Genomic DNA, 26829 nt, shown 5'->3' with positions numbered 1-26829 from the left:
TTCTCTGCATCAGGTCTCACTGAGACTTCCTCAAGAGACATGCAATTGAATTTACCACAGGTGGACTCTAATCACGTTGTAGAAACATCTCAAGGATGATCAATGGAAATAGGATGCACTTTAGCTCAATTTCGAGTCTCATAGCAAAGGGTCTGAATGCTTATGTAAATAAGGAATTTCATTTTTTTTTTTTGTGACTACATTTGCAAAAAATTAAAAAATAAAATGTTTTTTCATTATGTGGTTTTGTATGTAGATTGATGAGGGGGGGAACTATTTAATTAATTTCAGAATAAGGCTGTAATGTAACAAAATGTGGAAAATGTCAAGGGGTCTGAATACTTTCTGTATGCACTGTACAGTATATGAGCAAGTTGCTCTTTTTTAAAGACATCTCTTAGCTATAACTGCCACAAACTGCTTTAACTAGTACCATGGAAATGCCTTTAGCCTGCTGAGTCAACAAACTTTGTTCAGGAATGTCCTGTAAAATGTTATTTTAAAATCTCAAATGTATAACGTTGTAATGTGTTGATTCTCTTCACTGCAGATCTGACAGACCAGTCTTCAAGAGGGCCACTATGCTCTAGATCGGACCCATCACACCACTCTTCAAGAGGGCCACTATGCTCCAGATCTGACCCATCACACCACTCTTCAAGAGGGCCACTATGCTCCAGATCTGACCCATCACACCACTCTTCAAGAGGGCCACTATGCTCCAGATCTGACCCATCACACCACATTTCAAGAGGGCCACTATGCTCCAGATCTGACACATCACACCACATTTCAAGAGGGCCACTATGATCTATCACAAATGTGACTGTTTTTACGAGGAAAAGTTAACCTTTTGATACCATGTGAATAATTTAGGGGAAGGGGTTTATTTTTATGATATCTGGCAAAATCCTTGAGTTTATTTTAATGAGCAATGGGTACATAACTTTTGTTTAATCTCACATTCTTTAGTCATTGTGGTAAATCTGTGATAAATGTGTGTAGAGACAGACAGATTTAGACAACAACAAATAATATCACATATACATCGTTGAGTGAGTCATATAAACATTTATTTAGTTTGTAAATTGTAAACTTGCAAATCACATATACATGGTCAGTTTGTTAACCCATTTGCACATGAAATATGGTGCTGAACATGTAGTGAGTGATATGTGAGAGATTGTCAAAAGGTACAATTCTCGTAGTGGCAATGTCATATAACCAACTGAACAACGACACAGTTTTTTATATATCAACTGTAGTCTTGGAGAGAGAAAATAATACCATAATATTAAAGGTAATATTTAGTATTTAATATTAGAGTTCGCCTCATTTTAGTTTATGTGACAAAACAAGCAATGCATTGTGTAGTGAATCATTGTACCATCCAAACTGCTGTGAAATATATTTTCAAAATCCCAAAATATAGCATTTTCAGCTGTTTGAAGCTGGTGTACAAAACCAAATAGACACAAAAAATAAATTTAAGAACGGGAAGCATAGAAATAGCGCACATCTTCCACTTCTTAGACTTGCTTTCAATGAGAATTACAGATCTTTAACTCACTTTTCTACGTGAACTTGGTCAGGTCGCCCAAAAAATTACATATTGTAGCTTTAATAAACATTCATAGATATAATATACTGCATTTATATTCATATAAGCAATTTTTAACATGCAATTGTAAACTTTGTGCCGATGCCATCTTATCAATCTTGCGAGCAAGTTCCTGCTCTTAGCGACAAAAAGCACCTGGCTATGTACACTAATATTTTTTATTAATTCTTTCTTTAATCTATTTTTAGGGTTGTTTTCAAATTTGAAATGCGGTACCCTGGTGCGGTTCTCTAGAGCGTTTGAGAGACTTCGACATAATACGTTTGGGTTTCACAATGCAATTTCTTTAACATATCAGAATGCGTTCTGAAATTCTGGGACTGTCTGCGTTAAAACCCTGCTAGCTCAAACATGGAGACCAATTTACAATTATTTGTACGGTGTCTTATGATTTCTTTGAACTAAGTACTACAACAGTATTCTTTTTCCATAAATTCTTAATATTTTTTATTCTTTATTGATTTTCAAATTGTCAAATCATTTATATCATTCATCTCACAAATTACACCTATGATGGATGTTCGCTCTTCCTAGTGCCAATAATAATGAATTCATGGATGATATAATTGTTCTAGTGCCAATAATGATAGTTAATAATATATAGATTAATATAAACAGATCAACAAATCAATAACTTGAAAAGTTAAGGAAGAATGGATCAAAATACGAGATGATCACAAGCAAAGATGTGGTCTACTAGCCAAGCTGGCCCAAAACCCTTCAATTCCATCCCTGATCACAAGTACACGGACCAATAGATGACGTTGAAGAAGAGGAAGGAGAAGGGGAAGAGGGCTCGGGCATAGAGGTCGACCCGCTTGGCAGCTGAGGGGATGATGGGCTTGGGCGGCGGCGGTTTCTTGGCCTTGGCCTGGCTTTTGCTCAGGCCGTGGGGCAAGGTAATGGGCTTCCCGTAGCAGTCAAAGTTCGAGAGCTCAAAGTCCCGCGGCAGTGAGCCAACAATGCTGAAGTCGTTGGTGCGCAGGTCCGATTTGGAGGTGCACACCTTTTTGCACCGGGTCTCTGCCCCCTGGAAAAGGGAAAGGTGGTAAACATAACTTTGTTGATGGGAAAGAGTAATATCAGAGTACCCACCCCACAATCACACCACACACACACAATCACAGAAGGCTGGGGAGAGCACAGGGTCAGGAAAAAAGCTGTGCGCCTTGAGCAGGTTAGGGGTCAAGTGCCTTGCTCAAGTGAACAATGGCATTGGTGGTGAGGTAGTGATGGGAGCCATTGAAAACATTGCATTAGTCCCACTACTCCAAACATTCCCATCCAGTCACTCTCCAGCTCTCTGACTTTCTCTCAGCTAATGGCATCATACATCTCGGCAGCCCATGAACTAGGAGTCAGCTAGAGCTCTATTCACATCCCATGTCATCCTCCTCCCTTACTGCCAACCACCAACGCTGAGCAGTAGTGGCCAGAGCCAGAGAGAAATGTCTTCATTCCAATCAAGTAATGCCTTCATTTGTGTGACATTCTGACATTAGTTAATTTATGACTGTGCTTTGCCCACCCTTTCAGGACCGTTTGGTGTAGTTTCAGTCAGCTACATTCTATGGTTCTAGTGTGGTTGGAGGGTAGGATGGTGCTAACATGCCTACCTTCTGTAGACATTGGCTGTGTTGTGCGTTCCCTATGGAGATAGCGCATAAGGTGTCACGCTTCAAACGTCAGGGCGATAGATCAGCTGCATTCCTCTCTATAGGATCTTACTGGAGAGAGACACTTTGAGTGATGCTGGTTTGATCATTACTGGTGTCCATATATATTGGCATATAAAAGGGTGCCATTTTGACCATGCAGTGGTGTTTTGCATTGGTGTGGTGTCTGGCAGTTTCTTTCTGAATGAGATGACAATGCAACAGATACACAATTATCTTATGCATTGTCTTTTGATGGCACCCATAGACAGTGGCAAAATATCCCTAATGTTGCTGTTTTGGAGATGTAATCTGGAAGTCTTCTCTTGTGTTTTCTTTGGTGAATTGACATGCTGTTACCATAGATTGCTAAATACAAAATCATCTGTGTATAGATGATGATATAGATGATATAGTAACTTGTTGACTTAACTCTAGAATGCCTACTTCAGGTGTGTTAGTACTAGTCTGTAAGCTCAGGACTTAACCTGGAAGCTTCTAAAAACATCGATCTTTCTCATCAACTTCCCTCAAGGGCTACAGGGCAATTGAGAAACTAATCATATAGTTGCTAGTTTTTCCACTCTAACCATTAATCTCATTAAATCGATGTTCATTTAATTTACATTTGATACGAAAACATATTTGATCTCTGCGGACGAGTGCAATATTCTCGAAGTCTTGACTAACATACATTACAATGTCAAGTAATTTCAATGAAGTGTATAATTAAAACAACATTTCAGAAGCGAAATCTGTACCTGAGTGTCAATCTTTATCCGTGCCAGGCAAGAGTGCAGAAGATGTTAGCATTTATGAATGATTGGATCGTCCAATCTATTTAGCATTTAGATTGCTAACTTCACTCTAATCATGCCTAGGGACAAGGTTAACCATTCGTCATTCAACTAAGTGTGAGGATAGCACACGCGCACACACGAGTACACACACACATGCACGCAAACTTGCACACACGCAAGCGTCTGTATCCATTAGTGACAACTTCATCCGGACTTGTCTCCAGACACTGATCCAACTTCATCCTGACTTAGATCAGTGTCTGGAAACAACTACATCCTGACTTAGATCAGTGTCTGGAGACAACTTCATCCTGACTTAGATCAGTGTCTGGAAACAACTACATCCCGACTTAGATCAGTGTCTGGAAACAACTTCATCCTGACTTAGATCAGTGTCTGAAAACAACTACATCCCGACTTAGATCAGTGTCTGGAGACAACTACATCCTGACTTAGATCAGTGTCTGGAGACAACTACATCCTGACTTAAATCAGTGTCTGGAGACAACTTCATCCTGACTTAGATCACTGTCTGGAGACAACTTCATCCTGACCTAGATCAGTGTCTGGAGACAACTTCATCCTGACTTAGATCAGTGCTCCAGTTTCAACTGACCTGAGCCCTAGGACCATGCCCCAGGACTACCTGACATGATGACTCCTTGCTGTCCCCAGTCCACCTGGCCGTGCTGCTGCTCCAGTTTCAACTGTTATGCCTTATTATTATTCGACCATGCTGGTCATTTATGAACATTTGAACATCTTGGCCATGTTCTGTTATAATCTCCACCTGGCACAGCCAGAAGAGGACTGGCCACCCCACATAGCCTGGTTCCTCTCTAGGTTTCTTCCTAGGTTTTGGCCTTTCTAGGGAGTTTTTCCTAGCCACCGTGCTTCTACACCTGCATTGCTTGCTGTTTGGGGTTTTAGGCTGGGTTTCTGTACAGCACTTTGAGATATCAGCTGATGTACGAAGGGCTATATAAATACATTTGATTTGATTTGAGTGTCTGGAGACAACCTCATCCTGACTTAGATCAGTGTCTGGAGACAACTTCATCCTGACTTAGATCAGTGTCTGGAGACAACTTCATCCTGACTTAACTTTTTAAGGCTGCAGGGGCAGTATTGAGTAGCTTGGATGAAAAGGTGCCCATTGTAAACGGCCAGCTCCTCAGTCTCAGTTGCTAATATGTGCATATTATTTTTAGTATTGGATAGAAAACACTCTAAAGTTTCCAAAACTGTCAAAATATTATCTGTGAGTATAACAGAACTGATATTGCAGGCGAAACCCTGAGGAAAATCAACAGGAAGTGGCTTCTATTTTGAAAACTCCATGTTCCATAGCCTCCCTTTGCTGGATTTAAAGGGATATGAACCAGATTCCTTTTCCTATCGCTCCTCAAGGTGTCAACAGTCTTCAGACATAGTTTCAGGCTTTTATTTAGAAAAATGAGCCAGAACGATAACGTCGCTTCAAGTGGTCACATGAGTTTTGCTCGCGCTACAGACTTTGGATAGGTATTGCTTTTCCCTCTCCTACTGTGAAAGACATTTGCGGTTGATATATTATCGATTATATATTTTAAAAACAACCCGAGGATTGATTATAAAAAACGTTTGACGTTTCTGTGGACATTATGGAAACTATTTGGAATTTTCATCTGCGTTGTCGTGACCGCTCTTTCCTGTGGATTTCTGAACATAACGCAACAAACAAACGGAGGTATTTTGGATATAAAAATAATCTTTATGGAACAAAAGGAACATTTGTTGTGTAACTGGGAGTCTTGTGAGTGAAAACATCAACTTCATCCTGACTTAAATCAGTGCCTGGAGACAGCTACATCCTGACTTAGATCAGTGTCTGGAGACAACTTCATCCTGACTTAGATCAGTGTCTGGAGACAACTACATCCTGACTTAAATCAGTGTCTAGATACTTCATCCTATTTCTAATTACAGAAAGTGAACTCACGTACACAAGCAACACCCCACCCACCCCATTCCCCACAAACACCCATCCCCTCCCCACCTTTCCTTCACCCACCTGCAGTGTGCTGACATGACAGGGCGTCTCGCTGGTACCATTGACCGTGTTGTTCTTGCCTGCCGCCTTCTCCTTACCCTCTGCCTTCACCTTGGATGCCATCTTGGCCTTCTCGGCCTCGATGCGCTTGGGGCTGTTGAGCATCACCTGCACCACGGCGTACTCCACCAGGGAGGCGAAGCCAAACAGTAGGCAGGCGATCAGCCAGATGTCGATGGCCTTCACGTAGGAAACCTTGGGCAGCTCTGACGCCAGAGACGTGCACTCAGAAGACAGGGAGAGCACCGAGAGGATCCCTGGGAGGTTAACAGGGAGGGAAGAGGTGACCTTGTCAACTAAACATCCAGGGAAGGAGAGCAGAGCTTAGTGTTGGGGATACTTCTAGATGTGTCAAAGGAGCTCAAATTAGCATTTGGACTCGACTCTCTAATGCTCAACACAGAATGCACAGCAGACAAGGAGATTCAACTTCAGACCTTGAGGGTCGCAGTATTTGCTAGTTTTCATCCTTGCCTTTAAATCAGAGGTCTAGTCTTTGATTTAAACCAGGTGAGTGGTAAATAGCAGGGAGAAGACACAGCAGCCCTCAACAGTTGGAATTGAATGCCCCTGATGTACAGTACAGAGTAATGGATATATGAATCACCTGGACTAGGCAGTGGTTATAAAACACTCACATTCAAACCCATATCCCAGGATATACAGTACTAAGATCCCAATTATAAACCCATGAACCTTCCTTTACCTTTCTACCTTCCTAATTCTAGTGATGAAGTGGGTTCACAGCGCCACCAATAATAAAGAGATATTTTCTATTGTTTTGGCTCTCTGATTGGACAATTAATCTAGGCCGTTATATAAGTGACTGCAGAAATATCTCGAAATAAAAGCGTGTGGTCCTTATTTCGGATGATTACCTAACCCCATCGGAGTTCACCGAGCTCTGAAATCCTTTTCATCCCAGCATGCAAGCTGGCCTATTTTACATAACACAGGGAAGGTGTTGGCTCTGTTGAAACAGCATAATGCTTTGTTTGCTGACGCTTGGCCCCGATGGGACGCTGTATTGTGGGAACAAAATGAGTCCAACACGACAGACATAGTAGGAAGTGTATACGGAAGTACTCCACACATCTAATCACATGTACGCCAACACACACGCACACACACACTCACCCACACACAGAGGTGAATGAATGGACACACACAGGAGATGACTGACCTGTGCTGATCCCATTTACTGAGGTGTCATGAGGTGGCCCTCCAGAGGAGATGGAGGGATGGGAGGAAAGTGACTAACAGCTGGAGGGGAAACAGAGGAGGAGGAGGTAGTGACGGAAGTGGTGGGAGTGGGGGAGTAACAATGTATGGTCCTCTTATCCACACAGCTCTCTCAGACCCATCAGAATGGATGAAGTGACATCACACGGTGAGAAGTTGCCATTTCCCACTCGTGCAGGCTTGTTGATGATGGACTAGGCGAGTTACTCATTCAACATAAATTGTTTCATGATATATTATGTATCATGTAGGGGAGACAGTGGAATGACAATAGATGGTTCCATTGCTATTCACATTGCACTCCCTCAGGCAGACAGTGAAACAGTAAAATGGGATACTAGAGTATATGAAAAACAGTAAACCACTCTCATGTCATCATGCAGTGATGTCAAATGGATGGCTATATTAGGCTGCATTTGATGCCTCAATAAGTCAGACCAGCCTCAAAATTCGAATTGAATCACGCTACATTTCACTATTATTTCAATTAGTAAAGCAAAAGAATAACGAAACGTAGGATTATTCCATTTTTATTTTTTAGGCTAAATTCAGACAACACCACAGTGACATGGGAGACTAGCTACAGTCAGACACAGTGACATGGGAGACTAGCTACAGTCAGACACAGTGACATGGGAGAGTACCTACAGTCAGACACAGTGACATGGGGTTAGGATAGGGGTTAGGGGTTAGGATAGAAGTTAAGGGTACGTGGTTAGGATAGGGGTTAGGGGTCAGTATTTAGGATATGAGCTAACAGTAAGTGGTTAGGTGTTATTGGTCAGTGGTTAGGATAGGGGTTAGGGATCAGTGTTTAGGACAGGGGTTAGGGGTCAGTGGTTAGAATAGGGGTTAGGGGTCAGTGGTTAGGATACGGGTTATGGGTCAGTCAGTGGTTAGAATAGGGGTTAGGGGTCAGTGGTTAGGATACGGGTTATGGTTCAGTCAGTGGTTAGGATAGGGGTTAGGGGTCAGTGGTTAGGATACGGGTTAGTGGTTAGGATAGGGGTTAGTGGTTAGGATAGGGGTTAGTGGTTAGGATAGGGGTTAGTGGTTAGGATAAGGGTTAGTGGTTAGGATAAGGGTTAGTGGTTAGGATAGGGGTTAGTGGTTAGGATAGGGGTTAGTGGTTAGGATAGGGGTTAGTGGTTAGGATAAGGGTTAGTGGTTAGGATAGGGGTTAGTGGTCAGTGGTTAGGATACGGGTTAGTGGTTAGGATAGGGGTTAGGGGTCAGTGGTTAGGATACGGGTTAGTGGTTAGGATAGGGGTTAGTGGTTAGGATAGGGGTTAGTGGTTAGGATAGGGGTTAGTGGTTAGGATAAGGGTTAGTGGTTAGGATAGGGGTTAGTGGTCAGTGGTTAGGATACGGGTTAGTGGTTAGGATAGGGGTTAGGGGTCAGTGGTTAGGATACGGGTTAGTGGTTAGGATAGGGGTTAGTGGTTAGGATAGGGGTTAGTGGTTAGGATAGGGGTTAGTGGTTAGGATAAGGGTTAGTGGTTAGGATAGGGGTTAGTGGTTAGAGGTTAGAGTAGGGATTAAAGTTCATACCCAGAGGGACCCTGGCAGCGCTGGCATCAGGGTTGATCCAGAAGGAGAGCCAGGAGAGGACCACAATGAGCAGTGTGGGGGCATAGACACCCATCATGTAGAAGCCCACCTGCCTCCTCAGGGTGAATATCACCTCCACACACGTGTAGTAGCCTAGAGGAGTAAAGATAGTGTTATAGAGCAAGGCTGGAACAAAAGCCTGCACAACCAGTAAGGTGAGGGTTGACACTCCCTGGTCTAGGATGAGTATAATATGTAAATTCACAAACTAAAGTGTACAAAGTTTTTCAAGCTACCGGTAGGGTCAAGCGTTCATAACAAAGTAATATAAAATGAATTTGGGAAGACAATAATATGAACACTAAATGACTGTTGTGATGACTATCGGTCTGTGAGTGAAAGAATGAACGAAAGAATGAAAGAATGAACAACAAGTATTTTCCAAGAGTTTGACTCAGGACAAGCAGAAAGAGAGTGCATCATCATCAAGATACCCTATATTCCTGGATAAATGTGCATGTTCTCAAACTCGTCTAACACCGGGGGCTATTTCCTCTTGGATTATTCTTTCAGAAGCAGAACAGAAGAGGGGAGGGGCAGCCCGTGGCGTATTCAATTTTGTCAGCTTCCCCCCTCTCTCTCTCTCTCTCTCTCTCTCTCTTTCTCTCTCTCTCTCTCTCTGATAATGATCTACTGTTTAATTGCCTTTATGAATAACCATGATATCTCACGTCCCAGACAGACTGCTGTTTCACTGTTTCTTTCCCTCGTTATCTGCTTTGGAGTAACTATATTAAAGGCCCAGTGCAGTCAAAAACGTGATTTTCATGTGTTTCAAAAGATCTGTATGAAAAAACTGCCTGAAATTTCAGCCTGTTTTGGTGGGATGGAGTTTTGCCCTGCCTGCTGACATCAATAAAAAACAAAATCTTGTTTGAGAAATTGCTCTTTGCTTGTTTATTTTTTAACCATTTTAATTGAAAACAATCACAGTAAGGACCTTAATTGTTACCCTGAAATGATTTTATATTGAGATTAATAAAAGGTTGCATTGACTCTTTAAACATGTCTCTCTTGTGTTTTCACACCCTGTTTCCTAGCACCTGCACCTACCTTTCCCTTAAGTAGACCCTGTAGCGATGCCCCTGCCAAGCCTCTCGGTCAGGTGTTCCCAAACTTGTTGTTTTTGGCCCCTGACCCCATTTTGATATCAAACATTTTTCATGACCCCACCATGTAAAAAAAGTGATGCAATAAATGGTCAATGTTTACTTTTTCAATTGGATAAAAAAAAAATCATGCAACCCTTAGTTTGGGAAACGCTGCTCTTGGTGGACCCTGTAGTGAGGCCCTGCCATTCCTTTTGGTGGACCTTGTAGAGATGTTCCTGGGAGCAAATTATTTTAACGGAGCCCCTCATGGCTCCAATGAGAAACATTTTATGTTTTAAAGTAATTTCTCTGCAATTCTGCACATTTTGCAATGGGGCATACAGAGAATGTTGCCGTTCTAACCTCTACGGGATCGGTGTACCCCGCGGAACAGTAGAGCTAACGTAGACTAATGTGATTAGCATGAGGCTGTAAGTAACAAACAAAAAAATCCCAGGACATAGACATATCTGATATGGGCAGAAAGCTAAAATTCTTGTTAATCTAACTGTACTGTCCAATTTACAGTAGCGTTTACAGTGAAATAATACCATTACATTGTTTGAGGAGAGTACACAATTAGGAACTTGAAACATTTATTAATAAACCAATTAGGCACATTTGGGCAGTCTTGATACAACATTTTGAACAGATATGCAATGGTTCATTGGATCCGTGTAAACTTTGCACATACACTGAATTGCGCCTGGGCTGGAATAATACATTATGGCCTTTCTCTTGCATTTCAAAGATGATGGTACTATTATCTTTTACCCGATCGAATGTGTTATATTCTCTTAAATTAATTTCACATTTCCACAAACTTCAAAGTGTTTTCTTTCAAATGGTACCAAGAATATGCATATCCTTGCTTGTTAAACCAGGCTTTGAGACCATGTAGGGGTTTAGGGTTAGCATAAGGGTGGCAGGTAACCTAGTGGTTAGAGCGTTGGGCCAGTAACCGAAAGGTTGCTCGATTGAATCCCTGAGCTGACAAGGTAAAAATCTGTTGTTCTGCCCTTGAACAAGGCAGTTCACACCCACTGTTCCTAGGCTGTCATTGTAAATTCAAATTGGTTCTTAATAGACTTGCCTAGTTAAATAATGAGGCAATGTTTACACACCTCTGTGTGTGTGTGTGCGTGCGTATGTGTGTGCCATGCCGTAGGGGTGGGGGGGAACTGTGTCATAGAATGATCTTTGTGTCTTGCTTGGTTGTCACAACAACCCCATTAAAGGTTGCCTTGCTTCCAGCTGTGTTGCTCCCCTGTGTGAGTGTGCAGGGGTCGTGTTCGAACTGAGAGCTAACGGTGCTATGCTAACCTCCAGTGACACTTGTTGCTTTGTTTTTAGAGTTAACATTTAGCTACTCACACTGACAGGTGAGGAAAAGGCCTGGGATTTTAAGGTGCTTTAGCGAAGCATGACCTATCAAAGTTTTAATATCTCCAGGCTATATTGAGCATGAGGGCAACCAATGTAGACTACTGTGTGTTTCTTCAATGTGCAATGCAGGAGTAGTGTAAGAGACACCATTTTAAGTTTTGGCCAAAGCTAGTTAGATAGATTAGCTACATAGCCACATGTGCTACAGTTCTTATTAATGAAGAACTTACAGAGATAGTATGAAAAACTATTGTATGTAACACATGCAAATACAACTTTGAAAAGTAAAATAGAACACCGGTTTATTTTGAGGCCTTTGGAGTCTTTGAAGTTTATGAGAAAATGATATCTTAGCGTTGGTATCGAGCCACGTAAGCATTTCAATTTACAAGGAATAATTAATGAATGGATGAAATGGAAAAGCCAGAGCTTTACATTGTTAAGCCAAGCTTATTAAAGTCTGTGACGCTCCAGTTAATGGCGAAGCTTAATCAGGAGACTGGAAGTTCATTGGTACAAAGGATTTCTCACTGTGCTAATTTCTTTTTTTTTTTTTATCAATAATTATTGCCTTGCCAAATGCCAAATGCAAGAGAGAGTCTGGCTTGAGTAAAATAGAGCAGTCCAATATGGTTTCATTGCATATTCTTGAACAAATAATGAGTAAAACATAGGTCGTTTTTATGTCTAGCCGTATAGGCTTATAGTGCAATACACCCAGCATGACTGTATTATGGGCATGTTACGTACAATTGATTTGCAAACCCATGTGTACATGCTTATGACAAGTAATAATGCCTTATACCTGTAGGTAGCACAGTTTTCACTAGTGATAGGGGAAAAATCAATGCAGTTACATATCGGGATATTATTTTTGACAATATCGCAATATTATTTCACACTAGTTGGCAGTAACAGTACCAAAACTCCAGTATTTTTCCTTCATAGCTTGTTTCCCATCTTCTTTTTAAATAGGGAGCCAATTTGTTTAAAGTATAGAAAATAAATACTTGTTTTTATTGTCATATACACCAGATACAGTTGAAGTTGGAAGTTTACATACACTGAGTTTGAAGTCATTAAAACTAGTTTTTCAACCACTCCACAAATGTCTTGTTAACAAACTATAGTTTTGGCAAGTGAGTTAGGACATCTACTTTGTGCATGACACAAGTAATTTTTCCAACAATTGTTTACAGACAGATTATTTCACTTATAATTCACTGTATCACAATTCCAGTGGGTCAGAAGTTTACATACACTAAGTTGACTGTGCCTTTAAACAGCTTGGAAAATTCCAGAAAATTATGTCATGGCTTTAGAAGCTTCTGATAGGCTAATTAACATAATTTGAATCATTGTAGACCTCCACAAGAATTGTAGACCTCCACAAGTCTGGTTCATCCTTGGAAGCAATTTCCAAACGCCTGAAGGTACCACATTAATCTGTACAAACAATAGTATACAAGTATAAACACCATGGGACCAAGCAGCCGTCATACTGCTCAGAAAGGAGACATCCTAGAGATTAATGTACTTTGGTGCGAAAAGGGCAAATCAATCCCAGAAAAACAGCAAAGGAGCTTGTGAAGATGCTGGAGGAATCAGGTACAAAAGTATGTGTATCCACAGTAAAACGAGTCCTATATTGACATAACCTGAAAGGCCACACAGCAAGGAAGAAGCCACTGCTCCAAAAACTCCATAAAAAAGCAAGACTACGGTTTGTAACTGCACATGGAGACAAAGATTGTAGTTTTAGGAGAAATGTCCTCTGGTCTGATGTAACAAAAATAGAACTGTTTGGCCAAATTGACCATCGTTATGTTAGGAGGAAAAAGGGGGAGGCTTGCAAGCTGAAGAACACCATCCCAACTGTGAAGCACGGGGGTGGCAGCATCATGTTGTGGGGTGCTTTGCGCAAGGAGGGACTGATGTACTTCATAAAATAGATGGCATCAAGAGGAAGGAAATTTATGTGGATATATTGAAGCAACACCTCAAGACATAAGTCAGGAAGTTAAAGCTTGGTCGCAAATGGGTCTTCCAAATGGATAATGGATAAACCCCTACCATACTTCCAAAGTTGTGGCAAAATGGCTTAAGGACAACAAAGTCAAGGTATTGGAGTGGCCATCACAAAGCCCTGACCTCAATCCCATAGAAAATTTGTGGGCAGAACTGAAAAAGCGTGTGCAAGCAAGGAGGCCTACAAACCTGACTCAATTACACCAGCTCTGCCAGGATGAATGGGTCAAAATTCACCCAACTTATTGTGGGAAGCTTGTGGACGGCTACCCTAAATGTTTGACCCAAGTTGAACAATTTTAAGGCAATGCTACCAAATACTAATTGAGTGTATGTAAACTTCTGACCCACTGGGAATGTGATGAAAGAAATATAAGCTGAAATAAATCATTCTCTCTATTACTCTGACATTTCACATTCTTAAAGTATTGTGGTGATCCTAACTGACCTAAAATAGGGAATTTTTACTAGGATTAAATGTCAGGAACTGTGAAAAACTGAGTTTAAATGTATTTGGCTAAGATGTATGTAAACTTCCGACTTCAACTGTAGGGGCAGTGAAATGTGTTGTTTTACAGGGTCAGCCATAGTACTATGGAACTCCTGGAGCAAATTAAGGTTAAGTGACCTGCTCAAGGGCACATGAACAGATTTTTCATTGTGTCGGCTCAGATATTTGAACCAGCAACCTTTAGGTTACTGGCCCAATACTCTAACCACTAGACTACCTGCCATCCTATTTTATATCCATGAGTCATGGCTCTGTCTTGTCCCTCTGCAGCACACATATGGTGAGCAATGGAATAGCAATACAATCACTGTACTGAATAACAATACAGATCGTATCAGTATTGTGATAATATCATATTGTGAAATACCTGGCAATTCCTAGCAGTAGTTTTTACTCAAAGGAAAACAGAATACTTGTATGTCATGCCTATGGGGAGCTTACCTGTCCCTGCATAGAATTTGGTGCAGTTTCCATACTCTATGTCCTCCTGTTTGATATCAAACTGGGGCAGGGCGATCTCCTCCATCTGGACAGGGTCTCCTGACTGCCACATAAACTGCAGGTCATCCGTCGTATAGCCAACTGTAGACACAGAGAGACGGGCACACACACACACACAAACACATCCACACACACGTGAAAGCATCCACAGGCACGCACGCACAAACACACAAACACACATCGTCGTCGTCAACAACAGTTAATAGTGTGTATGAATCTCCATCCTGACATGATTACACTATATCTCAATGTTGTTTGAAGTCCATTTTTATATTAATAGTAATCACACTCTGCTAATAATATGATTTTCCAGTAGTCATCTTTAATTACTTGTAATCCTTCCCTAACAAACATTAAATAAAGACTGATTTACATGTCCTATACATTTGCTAGCGTGATTACATGTATTTTATTTGTTTAGGCAAGTCAGTTAAGAATAAATTCTTATTTACGATGACGGCCTGGGAAGTGGTGAAGGGCAAGGGCAGCGCTAAATAAATAAATAAAACGAGACAGGAAAGAGACAACAGGAAAGACATCACAACACGTAACAGACAGTTCCAACAATGCATAATAAAACAACCTGGATATAAATGAAACCAATTGGTCTGTAACTGAAAAACATAATTTACATGAATTCAGAAATAACTATAGCTCTCTCTCTTTAACAGATACCATATATGGTAATGTAAAACTGAGCCATTATCAGTTACTCACAGCTCTCCAGCTGCATCTTACAGCGCTGCGTATCCATGGGGAACAGGGTCAGGTCCAAAGGACAGGATAGAGTGACAGACAACCTGGCAAAATGCAGAACCCTCAATGATTGTTCGTTGCAACGATTTCATCATTAATGCTATTGATGATTTGTTTCATGTCACGTTGCTCTTCAGCCAATTCTACCCTATGCCTGTGGACATAATTAGAAATGATGAATGTTTTTAAAAACCCATCAATTGAGATCTATCTGATTGAGGTTGAATTCATTGTGACCTACTGCAATAAAATGCTTCCTTCTAGTGAAAAGTAGGCTAAACTGGTCAAATTGACTGTAAAATATATTAGAAATGTCTGTGTCCTTGAGTTTAAGTATGAGCTGTGAGCTAGACGGCTGTAGAAAGAGAATTACAGAGCTGCTGGGGATTCAGACTTTCATCTAAAAACGTTTCCTCCCAAATCTGTTCATCAATACCGCAAAGCTATATCATTTAAGAGACAATGGCGACTGCTGAATGATTGAAAAAGATGCTTCCTCGGCTCCGGAAATACATTCTTAATGTGAGCAACACCTGTATTGTGCAGAGTTGCATATGTTATTCCCAGCAGTCCATTTGCACATGAAAGCTTTGGGTTTTGGTTGAGATTTTAGAGGAGTACTATTTTTAGTATTTTGACAGCTTTCCCCATCATGTATAAACAGTACATAGAGTACACCACCACAACAACACAGTAAACTTGGGGAGTGACTCATAGCTTTTAGCCCCGAGTGACATAAAAATACACATAGGGTATCCAATATGGGATCAGGAGTAAGCAGCTGAGCAGGCGAGTAGCCGAGCTTCAGTACTTGGGAGTGTAAGAGGACTAAACATTCTCCTTTCTCTATACTATAGTTCTTACAGCAGCTAGTGCCACCTTGTCACACAGCTTATAAGGACAAGACTAATGCTGAGGCTCCAGATGCAGTAAGTAGAGGGAGAAAACTGACTGGGAAGATAAACATTGGACAGTATTAGTGGGAGGAAAGTCTTATTAATGTGCTAATCTTTGGGCTGGGTGGAGTGGAGTGGGGCATTGTGGGAAAATACAGGCTGTCATAGGTTTTTAGCGTTGTCATCCTGTGGACATTACTCTCACTAATGACATAGAATATTGGCATTCCAGATCAGTAAAAAGGCTCAACAGATGTATCGCATCTCCAAATCTCTGATTACTCTAAGTCCCTAAAGCAGCATTAAAGTATTACAGAGAGATTTCTGTGTGCACCGGATACACAAACACAAATGATGTCATGACATGATTCCTTGTGGATGTTGTGTATTAATATAGTACTAAAATATATACAGTATATCTTGTTCATCTACATAGCTGTATAGTCAATGTATCTTCAACAAAGTTTACCCGAGTGAACATTAACATAAAAGTACCATATTTTCAACCAATCAAATAGATTATTATAATTTTTTTTTTAAATCATCAGCATTGGTCACAAATTATTTTCTGAGGTATATTGTACTCTAGCTGCTGTGGTCTGAGTTCCAAAATCATAAAAAGCTATGTTTAATTTGTTAGTGCATGGCAGTGCCAGTAAATCTAAGAGAATAAAAATGCTTTAGTTTCAAAATAGTGCAGCAATTTCTGTGAGCCATCAGATAACAATGTTAAAGCACTCTGAATGAACAATGAAGGTATGGACTTGATTATACCTCATATGAATCTAATTAGGTTGTTAGGACCCAGTTTACTGTAACTGTGAGGAAATGGCTGTCTCCAAAGCTGGCTTAAAGGAGAGCAACCACTCTACAATTGTAAAGACACATGTATGTTCAGATAGCTATACCGTGATAATACACACATTCATTAGACAAAGAAGAATAATTGACCATACGCCATACAATGATTAGCAATACACATGTTTATCTGGATCTGCTAAAATATATTTTTCAAATCTTAACGGCATCACCTGTATAGGAAAATAAATCAGTAAATATATATTACAGTACGCCAACACTCACCTCATGCTGATGAGGACGTCACCGTTGCGGAAGATGAAGAGGAGAATGTTCTCCTGGGTGACGTCATGGAAGTTGGCACTCTTCTCGTTAGCGAAGAACAAATCAGGCTTCCACAGGCATTTGAACATCTTGGGATCAACGGTGAGTGAGTCAGACTTAAAGTCCCGAGGTAGCCTGAGTCTGGGATCATTCCATCGCTGCCTCAGAAAGATGTTCACTCTGTAATCCTGTTATGTTCACAGTCGGGAACACAAAAGCACGACAAAACCATAGTCCTGCAGTTATTGTCACTAATGGAGATGAATCCTTTCGTGAAGGCTCTAGTTTTACAAAATGGAAGCTAAATAGAGAAACACAGTCCCACGGCTATGCTAACCATGGATGAGCTAATGCTAAGGTTTATGCTAATGTCAAGGCTCAAATATCAATAATTGTAGGCACAAAGTAGGCAGACGTGCTCTGATAAATGGTTGACAAGCAAACCTGACTTTATGGAGTTACATGTAATAAAACTGTGTGGTTACTATCAATCATTAGACAACTGGCACTGTTAACAGGGAATCCAGATGGCTTACAAAATGGCTGACTTCTTCCCACGAACTCTACCCACTAATTATAAACAAACCAGTTTGATCAAAAGTGTCTGAAGTCTTCTTAGGTAGTTTGAAATTAGATACAAATCTGATTCCTGGCCATGTGACTTGTGTCTGAACAGTCAAATCATATTTATTTGCCCTCAAGTGGGTTTTAGACTGTTATTTGGCATATCTTGTTGCTTGCTAGCTACTCTTAATAACAGCTTGACAAGAACATGTGGTAGTTTGACAAGAACACAAACAAATGAGTTAATGTGCTAGAAAGTAAACAGCTACCTAGCTAGCTAGGTGACTCTTGTGGCTAGCCAAAAATGACTTGTTTTGAAAGTTGGATCATCTTATCCTTTGAGGCTTTAAGTGTTCTTTTTAAAGTTCAAAGCAACTGGGAGACTTTTCTGGCAGGCATTGTTGTCAGTCACATTAGGTTGCTACATAACTTCTGAGTGAGAGGAAGCAGGACAGCACCACCAATCAACCTACAACACTGCGCACAAACCCGTCATTGCTGTGACAACTAGTGTAGCCATGACAGCAAAGAACTGCAGTCTGAACACACACAAATCTGATTTGGTCACTTCTAACTTGCTGTTTGGACAGTCAGTATCCCAAAATGGATTTGAAAAACAAAACTGATTTGTGCATTTAGACCTGCAGTGTAAACAAGGCTTAGGTTCTGCAGATACGCAGAGAAGGTCTGGTTGTATTTTGATTCAAATCAATCAAGGAAATATTGACATTAAAGGAACTGTTTAAGGGTGTTGCAAAGGTTCAAGGGGTTACACGGAATTATGCAGAAGCCTCATTAAGAGCTTCTTTAAGAGCTTAGACCATGTTGTTTAAGAGAACATGTCACTCAGTGACGTTTTATGTACCATTGAGTTTTGGTGTACTTCAAAATTCTGTTGGAGAGCAGGTGTAGGGGGGGCTATTAGTTAATTTCGTGAAGACGAATTACCTGTCAAATAATCCCCAAACACACCAACTGTGCGTGTGTGCACGGGGTGTTGCCTTGTTAAAATTGTGATCAGTTTAATGACAATGACCATCTTCATTCATAATATAAATTCAGAAACAAAATGTCCAATAGTTGTTCCGCTGTATCATGGCCTTAACGACTGACCATAACGTTTAACAGGCCTATCTTTGACTGTACCCTGACAGAAACTCAACCAACCTCTGTTGCGTTCCAAATTTCACACCGTGATTTTTGTAAATATCAAAAGATTAAATGTATTCTCTGCGGCCGCGTATCAACCACCCATCTGCCGCTGTGAATTTGGCAAAGATTTAACACATCCACCAAGTGTCATGAAAGAGGGAAGCTCAAGACGGAGAGGCCTTATGAAACATGGTGGGGATTTATTGCCCGCTGCAACATCATATTAGTCATTCTCTCCAGGCGACTGTGCCTCACAAAGTGAAAATGGATGTGTTAACTAAGGTGGGCGTGCAGCAGATTAGAGCATTTAGCTGAGGTGTAAATGACAGAACAGTATTTCAAAAGATCAGAAGCCCCGTCGAGTGATAAATGGAGAACTAGAGGTAACCAGCTCTCTCTTCATCTGTCTTTCACCCCTTCTCACTTAAACTCTCTCTTGTTCATGCTGGGATATAGCTAAGTGGAAAATGGGAAAGATGAGCGCCTGTCTGTCTGTCTCACCGCTAACTCTTGGGTTTTGACTGTTATCGTTTTCCTGTGACGCATATCATCACCTTAATCGTCCCCGGTGTGAAATTCCCCACTGTTGGCATTAAGTGCACCGGTAGACCGCAGACACACGCCACTGATCTCTGGCCAAGGGAAGTATTTTAGGTGGAAACCCAAGACATTCCAGGATACAGGATATAAGCTTTGTTATTGGTGTCACTCCCCATGAAGTGCAAAGACACTGGAACAGGAGTTGACTCTGGAGAAGACATACACACCTGCCTCAGCAAAACAGAGCTAACATAAAGCTCCGAGGCCCCAAGTGATACATAGCTGGATAACAACACCCATGGGTTAACAGACACTGGCTGTCTGTCTGTCTCCATCCACCCACCGACATACTTGCCATTCCTGTATCCACAGTATCTACAGTGCAGCAGGTCTATTTGCATTCCAAATCCATCTACAGTAACGCTCTCTCGCAAATCCATTAGCCTGCATAGGGCCTGAGTCGCTAACTGAACAGATTGTTAACTATTCTACTCCTCCCATATGTGGAATGAAAAGACAACATTAGGTAGGTTATTAGGAAGTTTAAACAGCGTTCTCTTTAATGTCTCTCAAAGTGAGTCAGGGTCAAATCATCTCGTCCTGAGTTTAATCTACATTTATTAGCATTCGGAAACACAGTTCTTTCAGCGATGAAGCCATCAGATAAATGAGGCATGAAAGCCTTTGTCTTAATAATGATTCACCGTTAAATCATCTGACGCACTGTAGTCTGCTTACAATACATCTTCCCCAATCCCCTATGCTTATTAATAATGTACTATTATATAGTGATTGATAAAAATTCTATGTTGATCAGATGTAATTGAACCATGGAGGGTCTGAGTAGGTTAAAGATGCACCTAGATGATGACCTAAGGTCAGTTGTTTTACCCTCCATGGTTAAGGTCAGGAATTGGGGAGGGTAAACAGGGAACTTCTATCACACAGTGAGGAAGTCTTACCATAGTGGTCTCCTGGATTGACCCAAAGCTGTTTATAAATATGTTCACTTTGTCCTCCACAGGAATGCCTAAAAAAACAAAACAAGGTTAGAACAGCAGCAGCTGAAAACAGGAAGCATGAGGACCTCTCATTCACAATCTTACTGAACTGAACAGGCTTAACCTACGTTTCAATACAATCTTAGCTAGCATCTCATATTCATAAGCTTCATGAGGAAAGTCTACTTGATGTAAACGTTACAATTCAAAATGCATTTCAGAATATCAGCCTATAAGCTGTAACTATACCCAATGAAGTTGGAATTCAGAAAACACAGTAAAAAATCTCCCGTCACACAAAACGGCAAAGGAATGCCCGAGAAACAGCTTCATATCTAATTTCTGAGATTAGAGCGCTGACTTTAATGGATGTCAAGATCTAGCTTTCGTCTGGCCTTGATATGAACACCAGATGTGGGCCCAGTGGGAAGAATAACCAGGCAGTCATAGAGGGAATTCACATGGCACGAACCACATCAAACAGTCGAAGTCTGGGAGATGCATACAGAGCCAAGGCCAGGGAATGAGGATGGGTCTGCGATGGTCTAAAGAAGACCACCCTGGACCCATTACATCATTAGCTGGGGTTTCTATTGGGGCACAAAACATCTTAAAAGCCTGGGAGTGTTGGTTATTTTGACAAGGTGTTGAGTTCAATCAAATTGTGAATTACTGTAAAGATCTTCTCCAATAACTGCCTTTAACGTAGCTTCCTCAACATGGAAACTTGGATGATAGAGTAAAATGGAGAAAGAGTAAGAGAAAGAGAGAGAGGAGGGGAGGGAGAGAGAGAGAGTGAAAGAAAGAGGGAAATAAAGAAAGAAAGAGGGAGGGAGAGAGAGATAGAGAGAGAGAGAAAGAGAGAGAGGGGGAGAGGGCAAGTGAGAGAGAGAGAGAGGGCAAGTGAGAGAGAGACCTCCTGCCAAATGTATGACCTTATTAGAGATACATATTTCCCTCAGATTACACAGACTCACAAAGAATTCGAAAACACATCCAATTTTGATAAAATTTCATATCTATTGGGTGAAATACCACAGTGTGCCAAAACAGCAGCAAGATTTGTGACCTGTTGCCAGAAGAAAAGGGCAACCAGTGAAGAACAAACACCATTGTAAATACAACCCATATTTATATGTATTTATTTTCCCTTTTTTACTTGAACTATTTGCACATCGTTGCAACACTGTATATAGACATAATATGACATTTGAAATGTCTTTATTATTTTGGAACTTGTGTGAGTGTAATATTTACTGTTCACTTTTTATTGTTTCTTTCACTTTTGTTTATCCATTTCACTTGCTTTGACAATGTAAACGTATGTTTCCATGCCAATAAAGCCCATTGAATTGAATTGAGAGAAAGAGAGTGAAAGAGAGAGAGAGAGAGAGAGAGAGAGAGAGAGAGAGAGAGAGAGAGAGAGAAAGCAGGCTAACCTTTGAAGTTGGGCCTGATTCGAGGATCATATGTGATCAGTAATCTGTTCAAGATGTTACTGGTTGAATTCTCAGGGACCCGTGCGAGATCCTCAGGTGTCAGCTGTCTGCAAAGAAGAAAGAAAAAAGACTCTAAACCACATTACGTAGCAGGTCAAATTCTCCTGGATTAACTGTGCAGACGGAAGTATATCTTTGTGTTTCCATAACCTGAGAACCACCAGTTGGTGATTCAAGTAACTTCGGTAATAGGACCTCCCCAGCAAACGATGCTTGGGGTCTCAGAGCATTCCTGGAATGTCTGCAAAATTAGAGTTAAATGTTCACAAGATTATGGGAAGTGTTCTTGGTTCTCATAGCAGAGTGAAAAATAAAATAAATTCCTCAAGAATTCAAGGAATCTGTAGTTTATGGCTCTATAGGTTGCTTTAATGTCAGCAGCTACTGTAAATGGCAACATCCACAATGTTGCTGAAAATTACATTTGCATAATGTTTCCTGCAACCCTAGCATGACATTCTTGGAACGTAGTGTGAAAATCATTTGCATTTCTGTCAACAAGCAAAGGTTCTTAGTGTATTTGTGAAAGATTCACATCAGTTGTGACCTTAGAAGAATTTTCAACATTCAAGGAACATCTTCTGCTTTCTGAAACTGATTTGCTGAAATAACATTGACCTGAGGAGAGATGGATGGAGGGAGCAGGACTTGGCAGAGGAAAGAGGGAAAATCCACTCCAAGTGGGTGGCAACTGAACTCTGCCAAGGAATTCAACTTGAAAAGCACATTACATATGATTATGTAAACCTCATCAGGCACTGAGGATAAGTAAAAGTGCTCGGCTGGAATTTGTGTGTGCACGTTTGCAATTCCCACCAACAAAACATTGTTTTCTCACCAGTTTAGACATTCACTGTGAATATTGTAATGAAATTAAAACATTTCCCTTCAATTTCAATTATTGTTATGTTTGATCCCTTTTAGGATTTAGTACAGTAAGACATCAAACATTGCATGACAAATTAGGCTTTGAAGCTAAAACAAGGATAGGGATGACAAAATATTTTTTGGGAGAGACGATACTTCTGGCCAGCTGTCCTGATTTTTAATGTATCAAACATCTGTCTCTTCTTGGATTGCATTTTCCAACACTAAGCATTTGAAAATGGTCAGAGTAACTGATCGTATTTTGGAGTTTGAGCAATTTAGGCAATGCGGCAGGGAATCTCATGAGGTGGGGTGAAATTCTGCACTTACGAAGGACAGTAGACTTGCTTCCCCTTCTTCCCTTTCTTTGTCCCCTTTTCTTTAGTGGATCCTCCCTCTATCCAGACCAAGAAGGCGAGGAGAAGGATGGCCAGCTTCTTGACGCCCATCTTGGTCAACCCCTGAGCCTGAAAATAGAGAAAGAAATTTTGAAAAATAGATCTCTTCATGTCTTCAACTCACTCATGCTTAATGTGTCGACATTCACAAGCTCTTTCCAAATGTTGTCTTTTAGCCATCCAATAAAACTTGAAGTTGATTTGCACATATGGAGCAAGGCTACCTCATTTGTAAGTTACATAAGACTGAAGCCCATTCTCCTAACCCATATGAATACAGTTGTCACACATTTGCATGCTCTAGTTTAAATCCCTTCCTGTAAATAAAGACTGTAGATATATCACATCTATTGTTCTGTCAACAGATTGGTACTCCATGGATATGACTCGGATGAGATTCTGTCACCAATATAATCTGATTTGATTCATAACTTTGAACGTTCTGTGTACTTTTAATCTTGTGTCTCAGTTGGTTGGAGAAGTACATACACATACTGTACACTGAAAATGTATTAATACACTGAGGGTACAAACATCACCTGCTCTTTCCACGACATCGACTGACCAGGTGATGTCATTTGTTAAATTCACTTCAATCAGTGTAGATGAAGGGGAGGAGACAGGTTAAAGAAGGATTGTCAAGCCTTGAGACAAATGACACATAGATTGTGCATGTGTGCCATTCAGAGGGTGAATGGCCAAGACAAAATATTGAAGTGCCTTTGAACTGGGTATGGTAGTAGGTTCCAGGTGCACCGTTTTGAGTGTGTCAAGACTGGTTCCCTTAACAAAAGACATCTAGCCAACTTGACACAACTGTGGGAAGCATCGGCCCAGCATCCCCGTGGATCACTTTCGACAGTCCATGCCCTGAAAGAATGTTTTTTTTTTTTTACCTTTATTTAACTAGGCAAGTCAGTTAAGAACAAATTCTTATTTTCAATGACGGCCTAGGAACAGTGGGTTAACTGCCTGTTCAGGGGCAGAACGACAGATTTGTACCTTGTCAGCTCGTGGGTTTGAACTTGCTAGTCCAACGCTCTAACCACTAGGCTACCCTGCCGCCCCAAAATGAGGCTGTTCTGAGGGCAAAGAGGTTGGGGGAATGCAACTCAATATTAGGATGGTGTTCTTAATGTTTTGTACGCTCAGTGTGTAAGAGTTATTGTGTCATTTCATGTAAGAGTGTCTGTTAAATAACCTAATCACAGCATTCTTAAAGTATAATGTCTTCCTCTTGCTGAAATGGTTGTTTTGAGTTTCATAAATTGAATATAATACAGCAATTTTACTAAATTCAAAGCACTTGTTAAGTGTCTAAAGTACTCTACAATTGCATTGATTGATTGATGCCACCAACACAATGTATACATTTATTCCATTAAAACATTACGACCCAGTCTTCCTAGACTAGTTCATTTGCCAGAAGGGAGCTCTTGCATTTCATTGTCTAGACACTGCCGCTGCACAAGGAATTCCCTGTCTGCTACTCCCACATTGATCATCATCAGCAGTAGCAGAACTGTGCCACACTTTGGTTCATTCACTCTGTACATCAGCACTAAAACCTCTCCTAGCTTATACAGATGTAGGATCTTCATTTGATCACCCTTTAGTTGCACAGCAGGAAATGCAAACTTGTGGTGTATTTTAGTTTTAAAAAGGCTTCAGGCCTCCCGGGTGGCGCAGTGGTTAAGGGTGCTGTACTGCAGCGCCAGCTGTGCCACCAGAGACTCTGGGTTCACGCCCAGGCTCTGTCGTAACCGGCCGCGACCGGGAGGTCCGTGGGGCGGCGCACAATTGGCCTAGCGTCGTTAGGGAGGGGTTAGCCGGTAGGGATATCCTTGTCTCATCGCGCACCAGTGACTCCTGTGGCGGGCTGGGCGCAATGCGCGCTAACCAAGGTTGCCAGGTGCACAGTGTTTCCTCCGACACATTGGTGCGGCTGGCTTCCGGGTTGGATGCGCGCTGGGTTAAGAAGCAGTGCGGCTTGGTTGGGTTGTGTATCGGAGGACGCATGACTTTCAAACTTTGTCTCTCCCGAGCCCATACGGCAGTTGAAGCGGTGAGACAAGATAGTAGCTACTAAAAAAACTATTGGATACCACGAAATTGGGGAGAAAACAGGGTTAAAATAAAAAGGCTTCTAAACTTTATTTCCACTTTGAAATGTAAAATTTGATTTGCCCCAATGAAAGATGTATTAACCCAATGAAAAATGTCCATTAATTACAATTCACATTTGGTGTTATTTTCCCGCTGTAGCAAACTGGCTCAAATGAAGATCCTACATCTGTATTTCACACATTATTATTGGTGGTTTATTTGACATGACACCTATCCCCTCATGTACTTTTGTGTGTACGACCCAGAATTCCATTGACCTAGAATTACTCCTAATCATTATCTTCCAGGGAAATATAACCTTAATTAGTTGTTATTTGTATTTTTCTCTCTCTCTAAAGTGATTTACAGTCAAGTTCACAGAGCTGTGCAAAGTTGTGCTATGGCTATGTTGTGCTATTGCTGGTATGCCCTGCATATTTCATAAGCTTTTAGTCACTTTGCATTGCCGTGGTCCCTGTTTCCTAAATATAGTTTGTTTGAGTATTTTCCCATTTCACTGAGTGAGGACAGAGGAGCTCTCCTATTATAATGTAAATCATTTCTATTTTATTTAACTTTTATTTCAAATGAAATGTAAAAAATGCAACCAGGGAGACACATTGAGACCAGCACACAAATAAGTATATACAAAATACACATACAATATACACATTGCCATTATGGTCAAATAAAACAAACACATTAATCACTTAAAAAAATCCTTAACCAATATCTTAAATTGACCCAGGGACACCAAATGATCGAAATGAAGTGCCAACTGGAGACTATTCCACACGAAGTGCCTGATTTGAAAAGGCAGATCTCCTGAACTCTGTGGTTACCATGGGAGTCAAGCATGTTGGAAGCTTGCGGAGTAGGGATTTAGAAACAAAAAGAGAGAAATGAAGTGATCTACTTGCCTTTAAAGAGGTCCAGTCAACTTTTTGGTAAAGGATGCAGAGAAGAATAGTAACTGCCAGATCTAATAAAACGAAGGGTGCTGTGATAAACAGAATCAAGGGATTTTAGAGTAGAGTCAGTTGCACTTCGGTCAAGAACAGGTAGAAAAGTTGATTGAGAAAACATTGCAAATAATCTATAAAAGCCCTGTTTCAAGAGAGTTCCCCACTATGTCACTCCATTCTTACTGATCCATTCTTAGCGTAAGAACCTTGTGTTGTTTATACAGTACATTCGGAGAGTATTCAGACCCTTTGACTTTTTCCACAATTTGTTACGTTACAGCCTATCACATTAACATAGGTATTCAGACCCTTTACTCAGTACTTTGTTGAAGCACCTTTGGCAGCGAATACAGACTCAGGTGTTCTTGGGTATGATGCTACAAGCTTGGCACACCTGTATTTATGGAGTTTCTCCCATTCTTCTC

The 26829-nt window shown here is 40.9% G+C and overlaps 1 protein-coding gene across 4 annotated transcripts in view; it reads right to left on the bottom strand.

Annotated features, from left to right (window-relative positions):
* Window positions 1-1051: 1051 nt before the first annotated feature.
* Window positions 1052-26829, bottom strand: part of glrbb (glycine receptor, beta b) — a 55785-nt gene continuing 30007 nt past the window's right edge. For 2 of the 4 annotated variants that reach the window (XM_036943055.1, XM_021561407.2), the window contains exons 2-10: window positions 23266-23402; window positions 22009-22115; window positions 20531-20598; window positions 17274-17500; window positions 15256-15338; window positions 14479-14619; window positions 8962-9114; window positions 6130-6425; window positions 1052-2651 (exon numbers count right to left, since the gene is read on the bottom strand). In XM_036943055.1, the coding sequence (XP_036798950.1) occupies window positions 2358-2651; window positions 6130-6425; window positions 8962-9114; window positions 14479-14619; window positions 15256-15338; window positions 17274-17500; window positions 20531-20598; window positions 22009-22115; window positions 23266-23384 (1488 nt within the window). In that variant the 5' untranslated portion in view covers window positions 23385-23402 and the 3' untranslated portion in view covers window positions 1052-2357. Of the gene's footprint in view, window positions 2652-6129; window positions 6426-7351; window positions 7432-8961; window positions 9115-14478; window positions 14620-15255; window positions 15339-17273; window positions 17501-20530; window positions 20599-22008; window positions 22116-23265; window positions 23403-26359; window positions 26440-26829 lie in introns of those variants that run through there. The other 2 variants (XM_021561408.2, XM_036943056.1) reach the window with 2 other exon arrangements.

Source organism: Oncorhynchus mykiss, chromosome 14 (genome assembly GCF_013265735.2).
Source record: "Oncorhynchus mykiss isolate Arlee chromosome 14, USDA_OmykA_1.1, whole genome shotgun sequence".
Lineage (NCBI taxonomy): Eukaryota > Metazoa > Chordata > Actinopteri > Salmoniformes > Salmonidae > Oncorhynchus > Oncorhynchus mykiss.
Note: the sequence above shows the minus strand (reverse complement) of the source record. Positions and strands in the feature narration are given on the sequence as shown.